This window comes from Fringilla coelebs (genome assembly GCF_963513975.1).
Source record: "Fringilla coelebs genome assembly, chromosome: 17".
Classification (NCBI taxonomy): Eukaryota; Metazoa; Chordata; class Aves; order Passeriformes; family Fringillidae; genus Fringilla; species Fringilla coelebs.
The window spans coordinates 11,333,596-11,356,965 of record NC_140043.1 but is presented as its reverse complement, the minus strand read 5'-3'; the positions used below and the strand labels follow the sequence as shown (position 1 = coordinate 11,356,965).

The 23,370-nt window shown below is 54.5% G+C and overlaps 1 protein-coding gene across 1 annotated transcript; it reads left to right on the top strand.

The window, feature by feature from the left end:
- Positions 1-379: 379 nt before the first annotated feature.
- SGSM1 (small G protein signaling modulator 1) lies at positions 380-22,280 on the top strand. Its single transcript, XM_084217099.1, is given in 25 exon segments — positions 380-451; positions 3,926-4,088; positions 4,843-4,995; positions 5,417-5,484; positions 5,622-5,767; positions 6,186-6,317; positions 6,817-6,941; positions 7,465-7,499; positions 7,502-7,526; positions 8,252-8,319; positions 8,670-8,833; positions 9,212-9,341; positions 11,641-11,779; positions 12,015-12,079; positions 12,436-12,581; positions 12,924-13,052; positions 13,607-13,789; positions 15,420-15,491; positions 16,002-16,583; positions 17,319-17,443; positions 18,592-18,674; positions 18,920-19,029; positions 19,266-19,362; positions 19,716-19,883; positions 20,156-22,280. Coding segments are annotated over 25 exon segments (3,261 nt in total). The 5' UTR covers positions 380-387; the 3' UTR covers positions 20,245-22,280.
- Positions 22,281-23,370: the final 1,090 nt, after the last annotated feature.

Below are 23,370 nucleotides of genomic sequence, written 5' to 3'. Positions count from 1 at the left end.
GGGGAGTTGCAGTCATTTGGGACAGCTGTGTCACAGGGAATTTGTCAAACAGAATGAGAGAACAGAGCAATGCTGTAAAACCCTTAAATATGAGATTTGGGTACCTTTATTCGATGACTTTTATCTAAGTGATGCTCAGTTCCCTCAGTTCATTCTTGGCTCATTGTTTTCCTACTGTGAAGTTTCTCAGAAATGAAATAACCCTTTTTTTATACCTGACTTTTTGAAGTGGCTGGTGATGCTCAGCAGGCAGAGCTGCATCAATCCTCTGTGAGATCTCCTGTGCCATTGGGAAAACCTGGGAGCAGAGGGGGCTCCTGTGCACCCACCCATGGCTGAAATTCCATGTTTTCCCTGACTGCCTCTGTCCTGCAGGTGAAGCAGATCATGGAGGAGGCTGTGACAAGGAAGTTTGTGCATGAGGACAGCAGCCACATCATCTCCTTTTGTGGTGAGTCTCCAGTGCTGGCCTGGACTGGGGGTTTTGGTGCTGTGCCACTCCTGGGAACCCACTCCATCTCCAGGACCTTGGGCTGGGGGAATGGGGAGTGCCAGAGGATGGATTGTTCTGGTAGAGGTCACAGTGCCTGAGGTCTTTGTGCTTAAAATATACAGGGATGTGTCAAAAGAGGAGAGATGCTGGCAGTGAGGAAGGACTAGGAACAGTATTTTATTTTTAAATTCCCTTGAGAATTGATCCGACTGAAAGTCTGTCAAGTCCAAATCTTTTCTCTGCTGTTATGGAATAGGAGTTTATGGAAAGGAGGCTGGGCTTTCTCCTTTCCTGCTGGGCCCTCACACCAAAGACAGCCAGGAGCCTGTTCCCAGCCCCTGGCCCCTGTGTGGCTTTGACAGAGCAGAGCAGACCTCCAGGTGTGACTCATTCCCTGCTTCTCTGTGCAGCACGAGGCTCCTCAAACTGGCATTATTTATAGGCTCCTGTCACAGGGAGCTGAGGCATCCAGGCACAAAGGGCTCCTTGCTTCCTTCTGCCCTCTTAAGATGCTGCTGCATTTCCCTGGTTCCTGGTGTCCCCCTCCTGCTCCATCTGCTGGAATGGTTCCTTCACCTTCCCCAGTGCTGTGGCTCTCCAGGAGCTGGGTGAGCTTATAAATAACCTCTTTCCCTGCCAAGCAGAGCGTGCTGCAAGCCTGGCTCTGGCTGCCAGAGCTGCCCTTTTCCCTGGAGAGAGCTGCCTTGCCTTCCCAGCAGAGCCCTCCTCGCAGAGCCCTGTGCACAGCACAAGCCCCTGGGGATGGAGCCAGGGGTCTGGCAGGGAGGGGCAGCAGCCCCCGTGGTGTGGGAGGGGGGGTTTGGAGCAGACAAACACGAGCTGGCATCTGTCACACCCAGGCTGCCCTGGGAGGCTGATGGGGAGCCCTGGGTTCGGTGTCCACGTCAGCCAAGGCTGCTCAGCCCGAGGGGTTCGGATCATGTCAGAGCTCTGGGCAGCTCGGGAATATCTTCAGTCTTTTGCCAGGGGTCAAAGCTGCCCCTTAGCTGGGTGTGGCTGATGCACCACGTTCATCTGCTCTAGATTATATCCTGGATATCCTGGCTCTGCTGGAAGTTATATCCCAAGGGGTGAGGAGAATCTCTTTGCAGTGGTGGCAGAAAATCCTGCCATCCCCCCTAGATTTAGTAGAGGTGGGGAGAGTTTTTCCTGTGGAAGCTGCACATTGCCCTGTAGTTTGCCAGCAGGAGAGGTGTTCTGCATGGGTTCAGAGCTGGCATTGGGAACAGATGCTGCTGACAGCTCTGTCTTGGTGCTCTGTGCCAGAGGCCTGTCAGGAGTTGAGATTTCTCCCTGCCTGGCAGGAGCTGGGATGTGCTGCCTGTGACCTGAGCACAGTTAGAGCACCGGTGCTCCCGCTGGGAATTTGGAATGGAACTGGTGGCACTGGGAGCTCCCTTTTTGGGAGTGCAGCAGGAGCAGCCCTGCCTGCTCACCCCCCATGGGTACCTGAGCTTTCAGCACCAGCCTGAGCTGTGCACTCCACATGGGCACCCCTGGGTGCAGTCCCAGGCAGGTGGGGCTGGTTGTCACTTGTATTTTGTCACTTGTATTTCAGCCATGGAGCATAGGACAAATGAGGGAAGTGTTGGCTTTTCTGGCAAAGCCATGGAGCAGTTTGGATTTTATTTTATTTGTGGCTGCACATAATCCTGGGAGAGATGAAGCCCTTTGGGCTTTGGGAGGGCTTGTGCAGGGCCTGGTTTCAAAGCCAGATGTCCATGCAGTGGCTCTGCCTGGCTGCTGGGGGTCAGCAGGGCTGGGCTGGCCCAAATCTGTTGTTGTTCTGCCAGCACAGGCTGTGTCTCATCCCCCCTCTGATGCTGCTGCTGGGCACCAAGCTCAAGCAGGATCAGGGCAGGATAATGAGCCTCTCCCAGCCTGGGAGCTGCTGAGATGGGGCTGCAGGGAATGCCTTTTTCTGTGTCTCCATGGAGTTATTCAGCTTTCCAGGCAGGAGGGGAAGCAGCATCCAGGCTCAGCTCAGCAGCGCTGGCTTCCCGGGGAGGAGGGAGCAGAACTCCTTCCTTGTCAGACATGGATCAAGGGGCTGAGGACTGTGGGTCTGTGTGATTTCCCAGGGCTTTGATCAGCCTGTTTAATCAGTCTGTGTTTGGCACCAGACATCCATCCCGAGCCCTCCCAGGGGGCTTTGGGAACGAGCTGCTGGCTGAGCCTGTCTGCGCCTTTCTGTGGAGTCATCGCTGATTCCTGGGATCCCTGCTCACCCTGGCAGGGCAGGGAAGGTGTCTGGGGCTGTCTGGGCTCTCACTGGGGTTTGGTGAGGGCCTCTGGGCACAGTTCAGGACATGGAGTCAGGCACAGCCTTCCACAGGGGCTTAATGACTGCCTGTGTCCCCAAGTGCCAATGGAGCCCCCAAAGCTGCTGGCTCTGCCTGTGGTTTATCCCCAGGGTCTTTGTTCCTTTCAGCTTTTCAGAAAAATGTTTGTATGAACATTGAGAGTTTTTGGGGAAATTTCCCCATTTCCTGTGCTGCTTTAGAAACCCTCAGGGTGCCTGTCCTTGCTCCTGAGCTTTCTCCTCCTGACTTACACCATCCCAGCACAGGGAGTGAAACCTCCTGTTCCAGCTGTGCCCATCCCTCAGACTGGGCTGAAGAGAAAACGTCAGGGAGATGCTGGTTTCTCCACAATCCACAAAAAAAACCTACAAAAAGGAGAGTGTCAGCCTGTTTGCCCAGCACAGCAATTGCCCTGCCTGGAGAAGCTGCAGTGCTTGTTGTTAATTCCCATGTGGGATGGGATTACAATTTCCTGAAGCCAAGGTGGGGGTGTCTCTGCCTTCAGCTTTACTGTCTGAGGAGTTTTAGGAGCTTCCATGCATGGAAGTGTTCAAGGATAGCTTGGATGGGGCTTAGAGCAACCTGGTCTAGTAGGAGGGCTCCTGATGAACAGTCCTTTTCTGGATTCCTTGTGATCCCCTCAGATCCTGGGGGGTGCTGTGAGGTCTCCACACAACCTTCTCTTCCCCAGGCTGAACAGCCCCACCTCTCTCAGCCTGCCTCCATAGGGAAGGTGCTCCAGAGATCCCGAGGTTGGCTCCGTTGGGTGGAGCACGGCACTACCAAAGCCAAGATTGCGTGGTGCTGTAACTCTGTGTTCCATTGATGGGCCAATCCCTCAAAGAGCTGGACTGGGTGATCCCTGTGGCTCTTTCCAAGTGGGAATATCCTGATCCTGAGACCTGTGCTCTCTCAGTCTGACTCCATAGGGAAGGTGCTCCAGCGACCCCGAGGTTGGCTCTGTTGGGTAGAGCACAGCGCTACTGAAGCCAAGATTTGTGGTGCTATAACTGTGTGTTCCACAATCCCTCAAAGAGCTGGACTGGGTGACCCCTGTGGCTCCTTCCAGCTGGGAATATCCTGATCCTGAGGCCTGTGCTCTCTGCAGCCGCCGTGGAATGCTGTGTGCTGTTCGGGCTGAAGCGGAGGGCGGCCGGCTTCCTGCGCAGCAACAAGATCGCAGCGCTCTTCATGAAGGTGGGCAAGAGCTTCCCCCTGGCAGAGGAGCTCTGCAGGAAGGTGCAGGACCTGGAGCAGCTCATTGAGAACGCGTAAGGCACCAGTGTGGCTGCCAGTCCTCTCTGCTCACTTGGGTTTTGGGGTGGGAAGTGTGGTTTGGGTCCAGCTTGAGCCTCGACAGGAGGAATTGCTCCTTCAGTCTTCTCTCCTGGGCTTTTGATATCTTGACCAAACTGGTTGATGTTCCAGGAGACTGAGTTGTGGTTGTGGTTTAAGCAGGGGTGGACAAGTTTTAAGTCTCTCTGCTCTGGTGCTTCAGGGGCAGCTGAGCATACTGCTCCTGAGCTGTCACAGTTTATGGACCAGTTCACCAAGCTGGAGCCACGTTTGGCCTGTCTCAGTGTGCAGGGCTCCAAGCTGCAGTAATTCAGCTGCTGTTTGGGAGAGGATTACTCATCCTTGGACAATTAGCAGGGAGATGGATGGAGCAGCTACCTGCGGGCAGGAATTTTAAGCTGTCCTAAGATGAGCTGCTCTGTCTGCCTGTGAGCTCAGCCGTGGAAATGTGTGTGGGCTGGAGGGCTGTGCTGAGGGAGAGCAGAGTTCTGTCTTTGCAGTGGGGAACTGATTTGGTGATGTGGTTTCAGATGCAGGTGTGGCCTCTCTGGAGCAGGGGAGGGGATAGGAACAGGAAGCACCTCCAGAGCTCTGTCCCAGGCAATTCCCTGGGATCCCCCAGCCAACACAGTCAACACCCCCAAACCCCTGATGGCAGGAGTGCCCTGGGCTCCCTCAGAGTTCAGGGGTGAGCCTGTGGTGGTGTTGTCTCTTGTCTTGTCCCTAAAGGAGAAACCAGGCCCAGGGGGTCCCGGAGAACGTGCGCAAGGTGCCGAAGATGCCCAACCTGTCCCCTCAGGCCATCAGGCACCTCTGGATCCGCACAGCCCTCTTCGAAAAGGTCCTGGATAAAATCGTGCACTACCTGGTGGAGAACAGCAGGTGAGCACTGGCACAGCCCACCCATGTCCTGCCCTGGACACTGAGGAACACCTGTACCAACACAGGCCAGGTGTGTCACTCAGTGGGACTCTGATGGATGCCCTGCTGCTGGTGACCACTGTGTGCTGCCTAAAATACAGACAGCATTGTCTGTATGAATGAATGAATTGTTGTCAGGGCTGCATTGTCCTTGTCTTCTGGGATCTGCATGCTCAGGTGTCCTGTGCTGGGACAGGTCAGTTAGGAGATGGTGATGTTTGTGATGTGCTGCAGGAGGGTTGCTGCTCCCCAGGAATTTCTTAGCCTTTTTAGGGCTTCTTGCCCTCTCCCCACCAACGGGTGATACAGAAACAGAACAGCATGATAAATACCACTGTCTATAACTTTGTTCCAGCATTCTGCTGTCCTTTATTTCTTCTAGTAAGTACTATGAGAAGGAAGCTCTCCTGATGGATCCTGTGGATGGGCCAATTCTAGCATCTTTATTGGGTAACACCTGCTTTACTTGCTTTCCCTCCTTGCTTTCCAAAGCCATGCTCCCAAATCTGCAATCTGCAGATGCAGGAGGTGACCGTGGCCGTGGGTCAAGGATGGCTCCCTTATGTTTGGGGTGTTCCTCTCCACAGTGGGGCCCTGTGCACTGGAGTACACCAAGATGAAGACTGCTGACCACTTCTGGACAGACCCCTCTGCAGATGAGCTGGTCCAGAGGCACAGGATCCACAGCTCCCACTGCCGCCAGGACTCACCCACCAAGCGCCCGGCGCTCTGCGTGAGTGGGGGATAAACCTCTCTGCTCCTCCCACATCCACAGCATCTGGGCTCCCTTTGCTTGGAAAGGCCTGTGGAGCCCTCTGATGGGGGAAATCTTTGAGGCAGAGGTGTTGGGGATGTGGCCCATGGAAAGCACTGGTGTGCCAGCCCCTCCTGGCACTGCATTCCAGGGTCTGTGTCCCTGACACCATCATGTATGAGCAGAAAGCTGAATCTGCTCTGTGCATTGCAAACAAAATTCACTCCTGGGGCTTCTCTGAGCTTGCACAGAGTCTGGAATCCCCTTAGAGGATCCTGAGGGAAGGATTTCTAGTAGTGCCTCTCATAAGTGAGGAGGGAGTGAGGTTCAAGAGAAGCTTTTGGGGAGCCAGAGGGTGTCTGTGCTCACCTCACACTTGTGAGTGCATCTCTTGCAGATTCAGAAAAGACATTCCAGTGGCAGCATGGATGACAGGCCATCCCTGTCTGCCAGGGACTACGTGGAGTCCTTGCACCAGAATTCCCGAGCCACGCTCCTGTACGGCAAGAACAACGTCCTGGTGCAGCCGGTGAGTCCTGCTGGGAGCCTGGGCTTGGAAACACTGCCCCGCTCCTCAGCGCCTTATTCTGTCCCAGACTGCTCTTGGATGCAGAAAAGCACATTTTCCATCTGGGAAGATTGTGTTTGTGGAGGTCTTGGTGATGTGGATCCTCCCAGTGGGATGGAAGAGCACTGCTCCAGCCTGGGTGGAAACACAGGCTCCTCTCCCTGCCCATTCCTTGCCACAAAACTCCTTCTCTTCTCTCTCCTCCTTCTTGTAGTCAAATAAATGAAGTGCAAACTGCTTTCAGTTAGAGCTATTAGGTTTTCCTTGCTGGGCAGTTGCTCTCAGCCGTTTTCCAAGTCCTTGAGGTGTCCTGGAGTCTGTGCTAGGAGGTTTTCCAGGGACACAGTCGGTTCCTCCCTGTTTGTGCCTGGCTGGGCAGGGCTGTGCAAGGGGCCACAACTGGGCTCCAGGGCTTTGTCCTTCTTCCAGCTCAGTGTGTCACTGTGTTTCTCCTCCCTAGAGAGATGACATGGAGGCAATCCCAGGATATCTGTCCCTTCACCAGACTGCTGACATCATGGCACTGAAGTGGACCCCCAACCAGCTGATGAACGGCTCCGTGGGGGACCTGGACTACGAGAAGAGGTGACTGGGGGGGGAGTGTTCCCCTGGGTCAGAGTTTGCATCTGGGATGCAGAGCCCATCACTGTTTTCCCAGAGAAGCACCATCACCCCTGAGCCTGTAATGAGAAGGAGGCAGGGAGAGGGTGGCAGGAGGTGGTGTGAGGTGTGTCTCTGCTGGGAAGTGCTCAGAGAGAGAGTGGAGCTTGTTCCAAAACACACAAAGTGGTTTTGTTTGTTGCCTTGGGGGATTTTCTGAGGCATTTTCTCTCCCTCCCTCCTAGCACACTGTGCTCCCAGGTTTCTCCTGGCTCCAGGAAAGTGGGGGTGTTTAGGACACTGATGTTGTGTCCTAAGCTAAAGATCTTCTTCAGCAGAACTTGGTCTCAGTTTCATTCATTGTCAGTTGTAGTTTTTTGTTTACCTGTGTGCTTTTCATCTCCCCTTTCTTCTTGGCCCCTGGGCTGTCCAGTTGAGCCTGGTACCCCCCCCTAAAATCTGTTTTCATCTCTACACTCCTTTTCTGAGTTCTTGCCTTGGGCATCAGCCTAAGCTCTAAAAATTCCCAGTGTCAAGACGTGACCAAGAAGAGAGGAGGCAGATGGCACAGTAAGTATGACTGTACAGGGAGTCACTCCTGCACACCTTCCTGTCCTTCACGAGCTGTTTTTAATGTTATTTAAGCACTATTTTCACAAAGTGGCAGATGCTGCTGCTGCTGCTCAGAATCTGGAAATTTGCTTTGTTGCAAAGAAGTGGGATGTGATTGAGTGCTGACACCCTCGGACAGCAGTGCTGGGCTCCCCACAGGAATGAAACCCTGCCTCTCTGCTCTGTCTGCTGGCCACCAGCTCTCCAGCATGTTCTAGATCTGCTCAGACACCTCGAGGTGCTTGGGCTGAGACCAAATCTGTTGTGGGCTCTAAAAAGCCCACAAATTGTGAGGGTTTATTTTTCCTCCCCAGGCCAGAGCAGCAGCCCAGGCTTGGACCTCACTGCACATTCTTGGGGTTCTCAGAGGAGAGTGCTCAGCTCTGCAGGGCTCCCATCCCTCCCTGCAGTTGCCAGGATCCATGGACAGTGTGAGGGCAGAGAAACCACCCAGGGCAGGTGGGACAGGACTGGCCCTGGCTGAGCTGAGGTGGCAGGGGACAGCTCCTGGCTCTGGAGGCATGTTGTCACTCATCGGGCTGGCATCACTGCTCTGGGATCTCATCCTTTCTGTGGCTTTGGCTGCTGCCAGGGGATGAGGAGCAGGGTTTGGAGCTGCTGTGAGCAGCAGCAGAGCCTCTCCCACCCTGGAGGCTCACAGCTGCCCTGTCCCTCTGTTGCAGCGTGTACTGGGACTATGCCATGACCATTCGCCTGGAGGAGATCGTGTATCTGCACTGCCACCAGCAGGGTAAGGCCACACCTGGGGCTGCTGGGGGCTCTGTCACCTGGCACTTGATCCCTCACCTCTGGGACACGATCCTGCTTTGGCTCCAGGGCAGTTCTGCAGAGCTCTGGGTGGTCACTACGATTTAAGTGCTTCTAGAAAAGTCTTGCCCCAGCTCCTGGCTGTGCTGCTTGGCTGGGAGTGCTCCCTGCACTGATTTCCAAGGGGGTGATCCCAGCAAGCCTTTTCCAAGGCCTGTCTCATCAGAGAAGAATCCACACAAGGAAGGAAGTCCTTATTTCCCATCCCTGAGCTTTCCTGCCTGTGCTGTTTCCCTCACTGATGGCTGTGTCTGCTCTCGCTGTTGCCAGCAGTAGACAGTGGTGGCACGGTTGTCCTGGTGAGCCAGGATGGCATCCAGAGGCCACCTCTGCGCTTCCCCCGTGGAGGACACTTGCTGCAGTTCCTGTCCTGCCTGGAGAACGGCCTCCTGCCCCACGGGCAGCTGGATCCACCCCTCTGGTCACAGCGGGGAAAGGTGGGTGCCTCTTCCTGCTCAGGGTCTCCTGTGGACCCTCTGCCTGGCATTAGTGGTTGCTGTGTTTTAAATGAACCTCTCCCCAAATTAATAAATTCAATTAATTAATATTAAAATGTGGTGGTTGGGTTTAGCTCATGCCAAGCTAAACAGACCCTTCTGGAAAGCTGGGGGGGTGCTGTGGGAGGGCTGCCCATGAGGGTTTGGCTCTCTGGGCTGAACCCAGCAGGGTTATGGATTCACCTAACACTGGAAACTTGATCCAGGGGCTGCTCCAGCCCAGGGAATGTGCAGACATGGCAAAGCAGGTGGGGCAGGAGCTCAGGAAGGCAGTGGTTGGACCTGGGTGGCTGGTGAAGGGCAGGTTCTGCTCCCCAGGGAAAGGTGTTCCCCAAACTGAAGAAGAGAAGCCCCCAGGGCTCCTCCGAGTCCGCGTCCGACAAGGAAGATGACGAAGCCACGGATTATGTCTTCAGGATCATCTACCCTGGGACACAGACAGAGTTTGGTGAGTGCAGGGCAGCCTTTGGGGGGGCTGGAGGAGCTGGGACATGGCACTGATGGGCACGGGGCAAGCTGGGAGGTGGTTCCAGGGGAGGGGCTCTGCTTGTGCTGGCACTGCCTGATTTAAATATCATTATTCCTCCCTGAGAGGGTGGCAGGACCTGGCACAGAGAACAGCCAGATGTGGCTGCCCCATCCCTGGAAGCATTCAAGGCCAGGCTGGGCAGGGCTTGGAGCAATCTGGGATCATGGAAGGTGTCCCTGCCCATGGCAAGGGGTGGAACTAAATAATCTCTAAATTCCTGATCATTCCGTGATTCTATCTTTTGTTTTTGTTGTGGTTTTTTGTTGGTTTTTTTTGGTTATAATTCCACTTGCTACTGAGTCCTTTGTTTCTGCAGCTGCACAACAGCATTAATGGTCAGCAAAACCCCCTCTTAATAATACCCACATAATATCAGTAAAAAGGTTCACTTTGGTCACTTGGGGGCCACCTTCTGCCATCACAAGCCCCCAGGGCTGATTCTTCTCTTGCTGCCCCCAGGCTGCACTAAATGCAGGGATGTTCCTTCAGTGTGGCTCCTGCAGCACAAATGGGAGGGCCCAGCACCCTGCTCTGGGTGCTGCCAGGCTGCACCCACCTGTCTTCAGTCCCTTACTCAAGGGAATGGAAGCTGCTGGATTCTCCAAAGCAGAAATGCCTCTTCATGTCTGGTGGTGAATGATCTGAACCTGGCTAAGATGTCTGTACATTTGTCCTCACTCTTCTGTGAGGTGCCAAGAGCTGTTTTCTGACCTCTGGGGACATCATAGGTGACTTTAGAAGGGGGAGAAAATGAGTTTTAGGTGGAAGACTTGTGGAGTGTTTTTTAAAAAAGCTCTGAAATCAGATGGAAACCTTTTTCCTACATTTTGGAGGCTATGAGGGAGAAATTACATCCGCTGTGACTCCTCCATAACGTCAGTGGAGATTGTACTTGGTTCTCCCTGCCTTCAGCTGACTAACACAATTCAGTGAGTCAGATAAAAACCTGATTGGAGCTAAAACAGCAGATAGAGATGTGCTCTTCTGTGGCTGCTTTTTGATCTACCCCTCAAAATTCCATGCTGGGGGCCACATTTTCTGGGAAATGAATTGCTGCCACCTCCTCAGCTGGCATCATCACAGCCTGTGCTGTTCCTGTGCACCTCTTCAGCCAGGGGTGGAACTGCATCATTCTCTCTTCTCCACAGATTCTTCCTTTCTCCCCTTTCACTGGTGCCTTTGTCCTCTCTCTGTGTCTCTAGTTGCCATTAATGGTGCTTTTCACCCACTCCTTGCACCTGTGACTGCTGGGAGAGGGAAGATCATGAAGATTCCAGCTGGAAGCAAGATGGTGGTGATCCCCAAATGGTGTCTGAGTCTCCCTGGCAGATCCCGAGCTCTCCATGCTGCTCTGGGCACCTCTTGGCATCAGTGTAATGAGCTCTGGGGTGGGTCTGGTGCTCAGCTCACCTGTGTTGTCACTTGAGAGCACCTGCAGAGCTGTCCCTGTCACCACTGACTGTCACTGACCCATCAGCTCAGTGGGAGGGGAAGGGACTTCTGTGGGAATAATTCAGTATTTTTCCTGCCAATGTCATTTATTCCTTATCACAAGCAGGGAGAGCCAGTGAGACCAAAGGAGAGCGAGGACCCAGCCAGAAGCTGAAATTTCTACCACAATTTAATTTCTAAGGAGGAGTAAAAAGAATTATTCCTTGTGGCCTGGGCTGTGTGTGGGTGGTACCTGAGCAGGACCCGAGGCCTTTGCAGCAGCACTTTGAGTTTAAACAGGGATTAACAAGTGACAACATGCAGAGCTCCTGCTGTGCCTGTCAGCCTCTTCATCCAAGTCTTCATCTCCTGTCTTGTGATTTGGGTGCTCCCTTCTTCCCCTGAACTTTGGATGGGATCCTTTGAGGGATGGGCCTTTTCCCTTCCAGTAATCCACTCTTCCTGGGACAGCAGCTGATTTCAATCCTGTTTTCTCTCTGTGTTGGGTGTTGGGTTTCTGCCTTGGTCAGCACGAAGCAGTTTAAGATCAGCTTTCTGAATTAGCTGGTTAATTAGCAATGGTTCTCTCTCATCAGTGCTCTTTGTTCCCTTTCCTTTCTCCTGAGCTCACCAGTGCTGTGATTCCCCATGGTGGCTCCTGCTTGGTGGCTGGAGCCTCCTTGGCGAGAGTGGGATGCTGCGTTTGCCAATGCAAGCTCTCTCTGTAGCTCCCTTACTGCAGGGAAGTGCCAGGCTGTGGCTGATGCTCCTCTCTGCCCTCCTGCAGTGCCCCAGGACCTGATGGATGCTCCGGGGGCTGTCCTGCCCCCCATGTGGCAGCCCAGCACCCGCAAATCCTCCTGCTCCTCCTGCTCCCAGAGCGGCTCCTCCGACGGGGGCCCGGCCAACGGCTGCAGCCACGAGAGGTACGAGGGCACAGCAGAGCCAGGGTCACTGGGAGGTGGCTGAGGTGAGGCTTGTCCCTGCATCTGGGACATCTCAGCTGCTCTATAGCCTGGCAGCAGGAATTGCCGCTCTGAACCCAGGCAGCATCCCTGGTGAATCCCTGCAGGCAAAGCTGGACCAGTGGGTTCAAAGCCAGGCTGAGGGGATGCACAGGAGCATTTCCTACCCTCACATCCTGTGTGGTTTTGTTGGCAGAGCTCCACTGAAGCTGCTGTGTGACAACATGAAGTACCAGATCCTGTCCCGGGCTTTCTATGGATGTGAGTACTTGTCACCCCCCTGCTGCTGCTGCCTTGGGATGTGTGACAGGACAAGGGATGAGCTCCTGGGCTGGGAGTGGTGCTGGGGCAGCTGGCAGTGGCTGGAGGAGCTGGGACCAGCCTGCTGCATGTGCTCAGGGTGGGGAGCAAACAGCTGGGCTCTGACTCTCAGCCTTGAGCCCTGTGAGCAGCAGCACTGGGGGTACAAGACTGAGGACCTGTCCTGGTAGAATCCCTGCTCTGAGGGCTGGATGTGGCTGCAGGGAGTCTCCCCCAGCAGACCAGAGCTTCCTTCTGCTCTTCATCCTCGTGTTTCCTGGAGTTGCCCAGCTGAAGGTGTGGTGTTCCTGCTGCAGGGTTGGCCTACTGCAGACACCTGTCCACGGTGAGGACCCACCTGTCGGCGCTGGTGAACCACAACATCGTGTCCCCTGATGTCCCCTGCAGCGCCAGCACGGGGCTCACCGTGGACATCTGGCACAGATACCTGCAGGACAGCTCGGTAGGGCCCTGCCCTGGGGACACAGCAGCTCTGCTGGGTTCAGGGAGCCCAGGGCAGTGTCACTGAAGTGGGTGTAGCACGGGGAGGTGGTGAAACACGTCGAGAAGTTCCTCAAGGAGGGAAGTCAGCCAGGCTGTCCCAGGCTGCACAGAGCCTGAGGCTCCTAATCCTTGGCATGTGAGAGCTGAGGAGCGAGCACTGCTCTTCTTCAAGTGCTTCTGCTCAGAGCCTGCCTGCTAAAACCTGAGGCATCTGTTGTGGTGCTGATGGGTGGCACAGCCAGGCTGGGGATGCCTGTACCTCCTGGCTGTGTCTGTGCCCTGACCCAGGCTCTTCCCACAGAGTTACGAGGACCAGGAGCTGCTGCGGCTGATCTACTACGGCGGGATCCAGCACGAGATCAGGAAGGCTGTGTGGCCCTTCCTGCTGGGCCATTACCAGTTTGGGATGACAGAGGCAGAGAGGAAGGAGGTTGGTGAGGGTGTGCTGCCAGCTCAGCAGCCCGCTGTGCTCACTGCTGTGCCCTGGTCCTGTCCAGTGGAGGGGTCTGCTAGCAGAGGTCTATTAGCTCCATGGAAGATGGTTTGGAGTAGGGGTGAGGAGGAAGAGCATGTTCCTGGCACTGAGGGGCTGTGAAGCATGGCATTGGGCTTCCTGACTCCTTTTTCCAGCATGGAAAAAGCCTCAGCCCACCCCTGTGAGCTCACTGGGCCTCATGTCCACTCTGGACTGGGCTGTAGGTAGGAGTGGGGGAAAACCCTTGGACCAGCAGGAACTGGTAAGGCCAAGCTTCTCACTGGCCTGTGCAGCTCCTCATGATCAGTGCCTTGTGCACCTCGGGAGGGCAGGGAGCAGATGGGTGGGCGTTTTTCCATCCAAATTTTGGCCACGTTTTGTGCAGAGCAAGGGTGGCTGCGTCCCACGAGCTCACACAAACGTGCTCCGCCCTGCATGGGGCACAGTTGGGGCTGGTTTGGGGCTCTCCAGGGACAGGCATTGGCAGCCCCTGTCCCCCTGTGTGCCAGGCTGACGAGCAGACCCGGGCGTGCTACGAGCACACCATGGCGGAGTGGCTGGGCTGCGAGGCCATCGTCCGGCAGCGCGAGAAGGAGTCGCACGCCGCAGCCCTGGCCAAGTGCTCCTCGGGGGCCAGCCTGGACTCCCACATCCAGAGGATGATGCACAGGGACTCGACCATCAGCAACGAGGTGAGGGCTTGGGCAGTGCCCACCCAGAGTTTGTGTGGGGTGCAGACACGGGTCCTGCCCAGCCTCCTCCCCTCACCTGTGTGTCTTGTTCCCCACTGTGTTCTGTGGAAATGAAATACTCAGGATTAGGTCTGTGGAAGGTGGTTTGGAGTAGGGGTGAGGAGGAAGAGCATGTTCCTGGCAGTAAGGGGCTGTGAAGCAGGGCACTGGGCTTCCTGGCTCCCTTTTCCAGCATGGAAGAAGCCTCAGCACACCCTCAGTACACTGTGCCATCCATGGGGGCACCCAGCACCTTAGGGACTGGCTTTTAGCAATGCAGTGAGGAATGAGATCCACAGCCCAAACCGAAGGGTGTGGAGGGAAAAGCCTGTGAAAGGAAAGGCAGTCCTGGGAACAGAGTCCTGGGAGTGTTTCCATGAGAGTTTTGTCCTTGGAGGAGAAGAGCCCAGCATGGCAGAGCATTCCCTGGCCTCAGGCTGCTGGCCCAGAGGGAAGGTGAGCGCTGGAGATTTGATCTGCTTCCCTCTGGGAAGTTTATGTGGGTGCTTTGGGAAAGAGATGAGCTCAGCCCCAGTCCTGCAGGCTACATGTGTGCCCAGAGAGGGAGAGATGCAGGGAAGGCAGGTCTGAGCCAGGGGCAGGGTGGAACTGGATGATGCAGCTCTCGGAGGCACTGCTCCATTGGCTGAAGCCTGGGAATCATTCCCATCCCCTCAGCATCTCCACCATGGCTCTTCCTTTGGACCCACGTGTGGGAAGGGAGCTGGCAGAGTGAACACACGAAAAGTTCCCCCCTTTTCCCATCTCAACCTGAAATTTCCTGTTTTAAGTGCTCCCATGGTAATGGAGGAAAACTGTCGCCCTTCCTTTCCCCACCAGAGCCCTGCCCAGCAAACACCCACAATACAAGGGTGGGGACAACTCCTGTTCTGAATGTGCTGTATTTTCTTAAAATCCTATTGTTTGTGTGTGATGTCATGGCCACACTCTGCACCTCTGCTCAGTTAATGGGGAGGACTCGCTCTCATTGTGGGCTGGTTGCTCAGAGGGGACCCCACGGAGCCAGGCTGGTGCCTGCAAAGCCCAGCCCTTCCCTCTGTGCTTCAGCTGGAAGCCAGAACAGGGTGCTCGTGACTTTGAGAGGAGCTGCTTCCACCGAGTCTGGCTTAAAACATCAATATTTGTCCTTGAAGAAAAGGAAAAAAGCATGAATATGCTTGGAGAGACTGTTTTATAGCCTGACTTCATCGTTTATGTAAACGGAGCTGGGCTGAGCTGCATTGCTGCCAAATTAGGACAGAGATTTGTAGAAATTTGCACTCCAGGGAGGCGGCGTGACCTCCGTGCAGGCCAGAGGAAAGCAGCTCCTTCAGACCCAACACACAGCACTTGAACAAGTGCATTGACCTGATAAAACTTTGCCTTTGTCACCTCCCCAGCAGCGTCAGGGGCTGAGGCAGGGCACTGCGCTGGGTGACACAGCACCATGGATGTGACAGGAAAAGCATGGGTTAGATATTTACTGGATGCATTTCTGCTTGTTCTTCACCTGCAGAAGTGCCACCTCTGCTTGAGTTCCCTCACCCTGACCCCTTTGCTTTTCTTTCTCCCTTTTCCCTGTCCCCTGCAGTCCTCGCAGAGCTGCAGCTCCGGCCGGCAGAACCACGCCCGGCTGCAGAGCGACTCCAGCTCCAGCACCCAGGTGAGCACCTTGTTCCTCCATTCCTTGTCCCCACGGCTCTGCCTTGGCTTGGGCCAACCCCTCACCACAACCACAGCGATTTCTGGCAAACAGAACCAGTGTTGAAAGAGGTAAATGAGTCCCCAACATGCTTTGGAGTTACTAATGTCAGATCTCTGCTCTGCTTGGGGTGTTCAATGTTCACCTGCCAGCTCTGCCCCGTGGCCTCACACCTGAAGGTCCATGGCTGCTCCCTCTCTTCATGCCCAGGTGTTTTACACCTGTTGCAATTTCTGCCCAGTATATAAAAATGCCAAGCAAAGCACAGTCCTTTGGAGCAGGGATTTGTGGGCTTGGAGTTGTGCAAATAACCCAGTACTGATTCAGATCCAGGGAAAAGAAGCTGAAAGGGGGATTTTCCTCCCTCTCCACTGCTGGGAACACAGGCACTATGAGTACACAGCTCTTGGGGATGTAGTGCCCATATTCCCAACATTTGCTGAGTGCCTGGGATGTCTTCCCACTTTGCAGGTGTTTGAATCTGTGGATGAAGTGGAACAGACTGAAGTAGATTCTCAGCTGGAAGATGGCAAACAAAGCAAGATCCCCAATGGGACAGTCCCCAATGGCACGTGTTCCCCTGATTCTGGGCACCCCTCTTCCCAAAACTTCTCTATCACATCGGGCTTCTCGGAGCGCAGCTTCAGCAACGAGGACAGTGCCCTGGAAACCACCAAATCCTCATCCAGCTCCCAGGGAAAGGCTGCTGGCTCCGACCTGCCAGCCCCACCAGACACAGATGGTGTCCAGCAGGAGAAGCTGCAGGGCCAAGACAGCCTGGAAGGTGAATTTCCCACTGGTGGAAGTGTGGACTTTGTGCCCATGGGTGAGGGCTCGGCGGGGCTCCTGCGTGACAGTGACACTGTGGCCCTGACTGTGGTGGAGAGCTGGGCAGACAGCGAGGCTGAGAAGCAGAGCCTGGTGGAGAGTGAGGACAACCTCTCTGAGGAGCCAGAGATGGAGAGTCTGTACCCACAGCTGGACTCTCTGACTGTGACTGATCTGACCAGCAGTGAACCAGCTGCTCTCTCCTCCACGGGTGTCACCTACTCTGTAAGTACAGACCTGGTACGGGGGGGTTCCTTCCTGGCTGCCTCCAGGACCCCAGAGCACTTGGGGCGTGAAGGACCCTCTGGAGATCATCCCCTGCCAAGGGAGGGTCACCTGGGCTAGGTGACACAGGATTGTGTCCAGGTGGGTTTGGGATGTGTCCAGAGAGGGAGATTCCACGCACTCCCTGGTCAGCTGTTCCAGGGCTCTGCCACCTGGAAGGGAAGAAGTTTTCTTCCTGCCACCCTGCATGGGAAGAAGTTTTTCCTCATATTGTTGTGTTTCAGTTTATGGCCATTGCTCCTTGTTCTGTCACTTGGTACCACTGAAAAGAGTCTGGCACTCTCCTTTTGGCACATGATTTGAGATGTTTGTATGTATTTGAGATTTCCTCTCAGTCTTCTCCAGACTGACCAGGCCCAGCTCCTGCAGTCTCTCCTCATCAGAGATACTTCAGACACCAAATAATCTCTCTGGCCTCTGCTGGACCCTCTCTGGCAGCTCCTTGTCTTTCTTTATCTGTGGAGCCCAGAACTGAGCACCACACTCCAGATGTGCCTCACTGGGGCTGAGTGGAGGGGCAGGATTTACCTGCCTTTGCCCAGTGCTGATCCCACATTTGGGTGTAGAGGTGCTCCCACCTTCCACCCAAACTCTGCCCTGCTTCTCCACTGCCCTTGCAGCTCTCTACCTGCTTTTTACTGGAAAACAAATCAACTCTGCTCTTGTTTTGGGCAGCCAGAGCTGCTGGACATGTACACAGTGAACCTGCACCGCATCGAGAAGGACGTGCAGCGCTGTGACCGCAACTACTGGTACTTCACCCCCGCCAACCTGGAGAAGCTCCGCAACGTCATGTGCAGGTGGGGGCTGTGGGGGCCTTCCTGGGGTTCACCTGCAGGCTGGAACCTCAAACTGTGGTGTGGTTATGGAGTTTTGCTCCTTGCCTTCCTCCCCTCATCACCCAGCACTGGGACCGCAGCTCCAAGGATGTGGCGGTTCCCAGACTGAGGTGTCCGGCTGTCCTTCCCCATCATTGCTGTGTCCTGGGGTTTTGGACAAGGCAGGGGTCCCTGGGCTGCCCAGGAACCAGTGCAGCCCAGCTGCTTCTTGCAGCATGCCTGGCAAATGTTTTAATGAGGATCAGCCCACAGAGCTGTAGTGCTAATGAGAAAGTGCCTGAAGCACTGGGATGGTTTGTGCCTGCCCAAAATCCCAGGAGAGAGCCAGACCTGGGTGCATTTCTGAGTCCTTGTGACTCAGAGCTTGCCTAGTGACACTCACAGGCTCAGACCAGCTCCAGCTCAGCTCCTGCTTCACAGGCAGCAAAGGCTAAAATATTATTACTCATCTTGCAAACATGAGGAGAAGCTGCTGTTCCATCAGTGCAGTCACTTCACCCGACAGCCAGAGCTGGAGATCTCTGCTGAGATTAGACCTTCAGCACAGCACATTTTGGAGGATCAGTGGGCAGGATGGAAAAGGTCCTTCCCTTGTGCCAGCAGCAGATCTGAGTCCTCTCTGAACATATTTTGCCTTGCTACCAAAAAAGGGAAGATATCCCTGCAAGGCTGGGTGCTTCCTGGGACACTGGGAATGGGAAGGGGAGGCAGGCAGTGTCTGCAGAGAAGAACCAAGGGGATGAATGGAGGGAGAAGGATGAGAATGAGAGGTGAACAAGTTCTATCAGTCTCTGCCCTTTAACCAATGACCCCACTGTGCTGTGCTTTGCCATTTTGCTTTTCCTTGTGCTGATTTGCCCTGCAATGGCCATGGCACAGCCCTGGATTGACCCTGGATGTGGCCATGGCAGGGTGTTGATCCAGGACTGTGCCATGCATGCCTTACCTGGGAGGCACCACAAGAATTTAATCATTTGCAGCACAGGGATAACAGAATGAACAGGTGTGATTTACCCCAGCATCCTGGGGAGGGAGACAGGGCATGGGCAAAGGAGGTGACAGGTGGTGGCACTCAGGTCCCAGGTCACCTCTCCTGCTCTCTCACACAGCTACATCTGGCAGCACATTGAGATTGGCTACGTGCAGGGCATGTGTGACCTGCTGGCCCCTCTCCTGGTCATCCTGGATGATGGTGAGTGGCTCTGCTCTGCTTTCCCTGTCCCTGCGTGGGGATCTGTGGGGGGATGTGCCAGGTGGGTGGTGGCCCTTTGCAGTGGAGTGCCTGGAGGTGTGGAGCAGGATTCTGTTTGTCCGTGATGCTGTCTGGCTCCCAGGAGCCCACCCTGGGGCCAGGCTGGACTTTTTGGAGGGACATTGCTGCTGCAGGAGCAGCAGTGGCCACGCGGCCCTGCAGTGATGTCTCTCCTCCCTGCACAGAGGCTCTGGCTTTCAGCTGCTTCACGGAGCTGATGAAGAGGATGAACCAGAACTTCCCCCACGGAGGAGCCATGGACACCCACTTTGCCAACATGAGGTCGCTGATCCAGGTGAGAGCTCCTGGCATGGGGATGGCAGCTCCTCACACCCAGGGGGAAAGGCTGGTCCTGGAGGGGCTGAGGTGGGGGTTCAGTGCTGGGGAGCAGGAGGGACAGCCTGGAGCAGTGTGTGCCAGGGTGGGAGGGAGGAGATGGTGCAGCAGGGGAGCAGTGGGATGGATGGAAGTAGGCAGAGGGATGGTTGATAATTTGTGCATTCTTTCGTTTCCTTTTGCTTTTCTTGACAGATTCTGGACTCTGAGCTCTTTGAGCTGATGCACCAGAATGGGGATTACACTCATTTCTACTTCTGCTACCGATGGTTTCTCCTGGACTTCAAGAGAGGTGTGTGAGACCACCCAAGGGTGGGGCAGGGTCTGCTTCCAGGCTTCTCAGCAGGCTTAAACTTGTTTTTAATTCCTTTTCACTTTTCCCTGGTTTATGTCTGGCTGATTGTTCTGTCTAGATACAGAACCTGTTGTTCCAGAGCTGCTGCTGAGCTTTTCCATGAGTGTGTCCTGGGGCCTGTGTCACCTGCTGCTGGGCAGAATATTTCTCCTTACAGATGACTGACTGCTTCCAGCTGGAGCAGGTTCCTGTGGGAAGGAAGCACCCAGTGTTTCTCCCCAGTGCTGCTGTGAGCTCTGTGGTGAGCCTGGCTGGGGAGTGGAGTGGTAACTGCTGTTCTCTGCTCACAGAGCTGGTGTATGATGATGTCTTTGCTGTCTGGGAGACCATCTGGGCTGCTGCTCACGTCTCCTCTGCTCACTACGTGCTCTTCATAGCCCTGGCCCTGGTGGAGATGTACCGGGACATCATCCTGGAGAACAACATGGATTTTACAGACATCATCAAGTTTTTCAATGGTACAGCTTGTGCTCTGTTGGGTTGAGTTTGGGGCAGCTGCTCAGGTGTGGGAATGTTTAACAGCCAGAGCTCTGAGGGATCTGGTGAGGCTGGAATCCCCCTGCCTTCCTCAGTAGTGGCCAAGCTGGATGTGTTGGAGGGAGCTGAGGTTTGGGCTGGTTAAGGATGGCTCTGCAGAGCCAGGTGTCCCTGTGAGGGGAGGTTGGGAATGTGGCAGCAGAGCTGTGGGCTGGGGGCTGCTCTGCTCTGACCTGTCTGGTGTGTGTTGCAGAAATGGCCGAGCGCCACAACACCAAGCAGATCCTGAAGCTGGCTCGGGACCTGGTCTATAAAGTGCAGACTCTGATTGAGAACAAATGAAGGACCCGGGGCAGATGAGGCACCCAAAGAGCCAGGACTCCCCTCCGACGCTTCCTCCCTTCTCCTGTCTCTCCAAGTGCCACACCTGTGGGACTCAGGTGGTGGGACACGTGCTGCTATGTGAGCTGGGAGTCCCCTGGGCTCAGCACAGGCCCAGGCTCAGACCTTGTGCAGTGACTCAACCAAAGATCCCTCCAGGTGTGTTCCTGTGCCTGGAGCAGGACCAGGCAGTGGCTTCCTGGCCTCAGAGCACCTGCCATGGCCACCAAAACTCCCCAGGCATTGCCACATCCCAGGGTGGAGCTCAGGGGCTGAGGGGACAGAGCTTGGTGGCACAGAGGGAAAGCTGATTCCTTGGAAAGATGCTTCCCTGGGCAGCCCTTCCCTGTGGTGTGGGAAGGCAGCCAACCCTGCGAGCCCAGGCAGCACAGGGATGCTGCCAGTGCTCAGCTTCTCACCAACACAACGAGGTTCTGCCAGTAATGGGGGGGACTTTGATCACAGAAATTCCTCCTTTGATCTTGTCCCTCAGTGCATTCCTTCCCCTTCAGTATTTTCTTTTTTTAGGGCTCTGTTTTCTCCCTGGGATTTTACATTGTTCCTACAATATCTGAGCACACAAGAGGTTTGTGTCTAGATGGATTTTCAGAACAGCTCCAAATTCAGCACTGGGGTTATTTTTCAAAATCCAGCCTCTGTAATGTTCTCTGAACACTGGGAAATCTGGTTCTGACCTCCTCTGGGAACTCCAGGCTGGAGGTTTTCTTACCTGCCTTACTTTAGCTGCTTCTGGTAGGAATCTGGTCTCTTGTTGTTCCTCTGAGCTCTTGTGAGGGAAGGGCTCCTCAGAAGGCAAGTCAGAGCTCCTGATTATCCTGACTTTCCCTCTGACAGCCTCAGGGCTGGCTGTTGAGTCCCCTAAACCCACTGAGCAACTCCAGTTAGGTCTTGGTGGGCTTTTCCCACAGGCCTGTGAGAGGAAAATAGCCCAAGGTCCCTGAGTGGGCTTTGCTTTGGGAAGATGCCCTTGTGTGGCCACTTTTCCTGCACAGCCTGGAGCCCACTGCATGAAGTGCCTCTCCAGCTGCTGTGCCCCACACAGGCTGCCCTGCAGAGGCTTCGGAGTCATTTTTCAACTCAGGTAAAAACAATACAGGAATAGGAGAGGGGTGGGTGGATGGAGGGTCCAGCCCAGCCAGGGAGGGCAGTGCTGGGGGTGCTGGGCTGGAGCTCTCTCTGAGGGTACTTTCTCTCAAGTTTTGCTGCAAACATTTGTGTTCCCCCCTGGTGCAATGTGTGCTGTGTGTGTGTGTGTGCTCTCCTCTGGCCCTGCTCCTGCCTTGCTGCTGGAGTGCTCCCACAGGAGGGAAAGGGGCCCTTCCTCCTCCCGTGGATCATCTGTCTGTGCTGGTTTGTGTTGGCTCGTGGCACATGTCAGATGTTGCTGGCAGAAAAAAAGGTGGTTGTCAGTCTGCACAGGAGAAAACTGCTGCTTCAGGGAAGGTCTGAGCAGCGTGGTGGAGTGGTTTGCTGTTTCTGAGCAAATCAGCAATTTCTGTATTCTGAGACATGGAGGTCACAGCTGGAACAGGCAGTGGCACATCCTGAACCCTTTGGGGAAGGAGCTGGGGCAGGGGGAGAGCAATGGCCAGCCCTTCACTCCTTATAATCCCAACAGATGTGTACAACAATCTGGGAAATTCCCTGAAGCAGTAAAACCCCAAAGGGTGCTGGGCTGCAGTAGCACAGGAAACAAAGAGCTCGAGATCTGCCAGTTCCTGTGAGAATCTTTCATCTTTTCATCAAGCAGAGTGAAAAGCTCGTGTCCTCCCTCCTTCCAGGCTGCTCCTGTTCCCTCAGGGCTCTAGGACAGATCTGTCACCTGTCTAGAGGGAAAGGGAAGTGTCTGTTCTCCCCTTCCTGAGGGCCAGGGTCACCTTAAACACCACCTGACCAAGCAACATTGCTGACACTAAACCTTTCAAGCTTCTTTCCTTGGTTTTTAAACAAAAACAGCCAAGAAATTCTGCACAATATTTGCTGTCTGTATTAACTGAGAGTGTCTTTGGGCCGCTCAATAGCAGTGTTTTTTTGAATAATTTCTGGGGGGAGGGAGGGAAAAAAAGTATTTATTTATTGATTGTACCTGACTGTGTGTCCTTGTGTGCTGGCGTGTGAGTGCGCGCTGTTGTGCAAATGGAGATAGAAATTTTCAATGTTATTTACAATATCTTGTAAATGTTTACCAGAGAATTGTGTCTATATATAATATATATACAGTATAGAGAGAAAATATGTCAACTAAGTGGGTTATTTTTTGAGAGGGTGGGGTGGGGTGAGAAATCTTTTGCTTCTAAGAACTGTGTGGTTTCTATAGCACCTATTCCATGATGTGCCAATCTGTCACTGTCCCTGTGCTGGGAGAGTTGTTCTGGTGGGGCAACAGGAAGCTCAGAGCAGAGCCACCATCACAGCCTCAGTTTGACTTCATCTTGCTTCTGGCTTTAAGACTGGACAAGAGAAAAAAAAAGAAAACAGAGAAAAAATAATATAAAAAGCTTTGTTTCAGCTGTGTTGGTGGGCAAGTTCTTGTTGGACCCCACCAGGAGCCTGGGGCTCTCTTTAATGCTTAAAAGCTGCTAAGAAGCTGAAAAGAAAAGGTTTTGCTTTTTGTGCAGCTGTTTGTGGGTCTTCTCTGGGCTCAGCCTCTCTTGCCTGGCTCTGCCCCCCTGCTGGATCCCCATGAGATAAAGCCTTGTTCTGGAATTCTGACAGAGGCAATCGTGGTGCTGGAAGCCAGCAGGGATCTCTCCCAGCTGTGCAGCCCAGGATGGCCTGTTTGCCACGCAGGAGAGGCCTGTCACCAGGCTTGTCCATATACAGTAATCTTGTCTGGCCCCTTGGGGAAGAGGAATGTCTCATCCCAGCAGCTCTGTGCAGCTGAAATCCCCCCCACAATGGCACTGCCAGCCCAGGACTATTTTAGCCTGTTGTTGGCTCTGTGGGAACAGGGACTGGAGCTCTGTGCCTTAAACTGACAGAGGGCAGGGTTAGATTGGATTTTAGGGAGAAATTCTGCTCTATAAGGCACTGGCACACCCTGGATCCCTGGAAGTGTCCCAGGCC